The sequence below is a fragment of the Galeopterus variegatus genome, unplaced genomic scaffold (assembly GCF_000696425.1).
Source record: "Galeopterus variegatus unplaced genomic scaffold, G_variegatus-3.0.2 Scaffold12102, whole genome shotgun sequence".
In the NCBI taxonomy this organism is placed as follows: domain Eukaryota; kingdom Metazoa; phylum Chordata; class Mammalia; order Dermoptera; family Cynocephalidae; genus Galeopterus; species Galeopterus variegatus.
This window is the reverse complement of record NW_007738213.1, coordinates 22935-26916: the sequence shown is the minus strand read 5'-3', so window position 1 is coordinate 26916 and position 3982 is coordinate 22935. Positions and strand designations below refer to the sequence as shown.

Below are 3982 nucleotides of genomic sequence, written 5' to 3'. Positions count from 1 at the left end.
CTTCCGTAGACCCTGACCGAAGAACTGAGCTTAGAGAGTAGAGTTCATTTTCAAAGTATCAAAAACTTACACATTGGTTATGGTGTGCTGCTGATAATGCCAAGGTCAAGGGTTTGGATTCCTATGCTGGCCAAAAACAACAACAACAACAACAACAAATTATACAAAGTGAAAGTCAGTTTCAACCTTACTTTAAAACAAAAAGAAGAAAACAAAGAAATAGGAAAATCCTGGCAAACACTATAAAAAGAAATAATTAAAATGGTATTTCAAAATTAGGAAGAATATTGGTAAAGGAAAAATTGTTTCGGAGAGTAATGTAGGATTCGGTAAGCTTGCAATTGTTTTATTCAAAATAAATTTAAAACCAAATATATATTGTTCTTTAAGGCTGGGGATTTTTTACAGTTATACAATTTGTTTTGATGTTGATTAGTTTACCTTCAAATAAATGATTTATATATTAAGTTAAAAACAAACAAACAAAGAAAAAACAGACAGCCATTATGAGATCTAGTCTTTTTATAAGAATTTGGTGACAAAAGAGTAAGGCATTGTGGCTTACCCATTATTCCTCTCACTTTGCCTCATTCTAGTAACCCAGGCCAATCCGGATGACACATCACAGATAAGAAAATCTCCTACTGAGGAGGTGCCTCAAGGCTCCCTTCACATCCCTGTTCCTCAGGCTGTAGATGAAGGGGTTCATCATGGGAGTGACCACAGTGTACATCATCGAAGCTACTGCACTCTTCCTGGAAGAGTGTGTAAATGCAGAACTAAAGTACACTCCAAAACTTGTCCCATAGAATAAGGAAACAACTGAGAGGTGAGACCCACAGGTGGAAAAAGCTTTGTACCTTCCTCCTGATGAAGGCATTCTCAAAACTGAAGAAACAATGTGAATATAAGAGAAAATGATTCCAGAGAGAGGTATCCCACCTAACACGCATGCTGCAAAATATATCAGAATATTATTGATGAGGGTATCAGAACAGGCGAGCTTGATGACTTGAACAGCTTCACAGAAGAAGAGGGGGATTTCTGGGTCTGTGCAGAAGGACAGCCGCAGCACCATCAGACTGTGCAGCAGGGAATCCCCAACACTAATGGACAGGGAGAGAAGAATCATCAGGACAGAAAGACGAGGATTCATGATGACCGTGTATCTCAAGGGGTGACAAATGGCCACATAGCGGTCATAGGCCATCACCCCTAGAAGAAAATTTTCAAAAGTGGAAAAAACTAGGACAAAACAGATCTGGGTGAGGCAGCCTGTGTAAGTGATGCTTGAATGCTGAGCTTGGATGTTCACCAACATCTCTGGGAAGGTAGTTGTGCTTAAACAGATGTCAGTAAAGGACAGATTGGAGAGAAGGAAGTACATGGGGTTGTGGAGGTGGGAGTCAGAGATGACAGCCAGGATGATGAGCAGGTTTCCCAGGATGGTGACCAGGTACATGGACAGGAATAGGGTGAGGAGGAGGGGCTGCAGTTCTGGATCCTCTGTCACCTCCAAGAGAAGAAATTCTGAAACAGCTGTTTGGTTTCTGGTTTCCATGTTATTAATGAATCTGATGGAAATATGGGATGGTGACAAGATCATCAAACATTTTTTCACCCTGCCATTGGAGCATCACCAGATGGAATCACCACCTCGTGGAGAGGAGCTAATAAATGAAGAGGAGTTCAAAATGGGTCATCATGGCTCCTAAGCATGCAAAGCCCACACCTAATGTTGTCAGTAAGAGGCCACATCGAGTGATTGTGTAATAGGCTGTGCCATCTAGGTGTGTGTAAGTACACTCTATGATGTTTGCACAAGGATGAAATTGTCTGATGGCGCATTTCTCAGACATGTTAAGTGATGCATGACTGTGTTTCCTTGATAATTCTTGCCTTCCATGGTGGAGTTAAGAGTTAATCTGGGGCCAAAGAATGGAAAATGAGCCCTTGCCTACTCACATGGGTTAGGCCTGACACCCTGGCTTTGTCGCCCCACATCATTGCAGCCTGAAACCTTTGCCTGAGCTGCTTCTCTTACAGGGCGGGCCCTCCTATTGTCTCTCCACCAGTCTATGACTATCCATGAGCTAGGAAGCAAGAGGGCAAATGTAATGCACTAAAGATGGTAAAGCAGAGAAACAGAAACAGGCTGAAACCCTGGCAGCATTCTTGGTGTGATACATGCTTGGACTTCTTGTTCTGTGAGACAAATAAGCTCCTACTTGTTTCAACCAATAAATAAATCAATGAATCAATAAATAAGTGTGCCTTCTGTATTTATACTGTGTTGTTCCTTTAGAAAAGATCTGAATCTGATATAGCAAAACATAAAGAATTTTCATGTCAGGAAAGGATGACAGGGTGGTACATTTTAAAATCAAACTTTCTGTGCTATTTGATTATTTAAAACATTCAGTAATTTTATAAAGAAAACCAGATAAACTAGGGAGGCAGCTTGATGATTCTGTCAGGATCCCCTGGGACACGAGAGCCAAGAAACAGTGATAACACCAAGCTGTGTGAAGAACCTGAAAAGGGAAGGGAACGTGGAGATTAGTAAATTTTCTGCCCTCACCACTGCAAGATTGCAAGCAAATGACAGAGAATTTTATGACAGTCATCCTGCTTTAGAAGAGGCAGATTTCTGCTCTAGAGAAAAATGGTCCTAAACATAGCAGGGACTGGGTACAAGATTAGTAGATGAGAGTAAATTGATTATCACAGAAAGGTACAAGGACAGATGTGAAGATGACAATTATGCAGGAGGCCCGTGGTGACTTGATGCCAATCATCTGATGTGTGTACTCTCCTCCCAGCTTCCCCTAGATGAACCTGCAGTAAAACAGCTGCCCTCACTTACAAACATTCTCCAAAGGATTTTAGGTTACCTGACTGGTGTCACCGTGGGATAATGTTTGAGGTTTCTGGATGCTTCATACAGAAGATGTGTCCTCAGGAAGGACAGAGTGAGGCACCAGGCTACCGGGCAAGAGGGATCATCTGTTGGAGGAGGCTCAAGTGTGCAACTGCTTTGCTGAGAAATGACTGTTGAATGATGTGATCACAGGCACATTGTAGTCTCTGTATCCCCAGAGGCTCAATACTCAAAGCTCCTCATTAGCCAAGGAATTTTATTGTCACTCTGATCTCAGGACACTGCAAGACTCTAGAAGGGAGGGATCCAGGTTGGCTGCTTGCCTGACCCCGTGAGGCCAGGTGTGCACTTGTACTTTTCTCCACCTGTGCCTGCTCATCCCCATGTCACATACCTTGCACAGTGGACAAACATCCTTGTTTAATTGAAGTCCAGTCTTCTTTATTTAGGGGTGAGCTAAGGCATTAATATCTAGAAAATGATATCAGGAACTTTAATGCCAATCTAAGTGCATCTAAGTGTAAACACCTGAGGGTCTTCAAAAATTTCATGGAAAGATCCATATTATGTTTTAACTTCATTTTTCTGGAAACATTTTGAAATACCCATGTATACTTGATAAATGTGGAAATAAATAATATAATTTAAAATATACCTAAGCAATAGTAAAAATGCAAAACCTCAAGGGTTTGTTTTCTCTATGAGCTGTTTAATATTTTCCTTAGTTTTCAATATGTATATTTTATACAGCAGATCTAATCCATTCTCTGTGACAATTCTATCTCTGATCAATACAGACTGATCTGTTATTCATTTTTTTAGGCTTCATAGCCACCTTTTTAATTTTAACAGCATAGTTTCAATGTACATTTTTCTTCACTTGTATGTGCTGTGGGTTGAGATTATGGCTCTTGATCTTCGATAGAGTAGGCTTCATAGCCACCTTTTTAATTTTAACAGCATAGTTTCAATATACATTTTTCTTCACTTGTATGTGCTGTGGGTTGAGATTATGGCTCTTGATCTTCGATAGAGTTGTAAGAAATCACAGTGCCACAGCAAAACAGTAATGTGTAAGTATAATCTCTGTACCCTTAGACT

The 3982-nt window shown here is 40.6% G+C and overlaps 1 protein-coding gene across 1 annotated transcript; it reads right to left on the bottom strand.

Moving 5' to 3' along the window:
• Positions 1–622: 622 nt before the first annotated feature.
• LOC103610940 (olfactory receptor 7G2-like) lies at positions 623–1576 on the bottom strand. Its single transcript, XM_008594996.1, has one exon. The coding sequence runs from the start codon at positions 1559–1561 to the stop codon at positions 623–625; it is 939 nt and encodes a 312-aa protein (XP_008593218.1). The 5' UTR covers positions 1562–1576.
• Between the last annotated feature and the right edge of the window lie 2406 nt (positions 1577–3982).

What these genes read in the sequence shown, in the direction of transcription:
- LOC103610940 (XM_008594996.1), bottom strand. Translation starts at nt 1,561, where the DNA reads ATGGAAACCAGAAACCAAACAGCTGTTTCAGAATTTCTTCTCTTGGAG.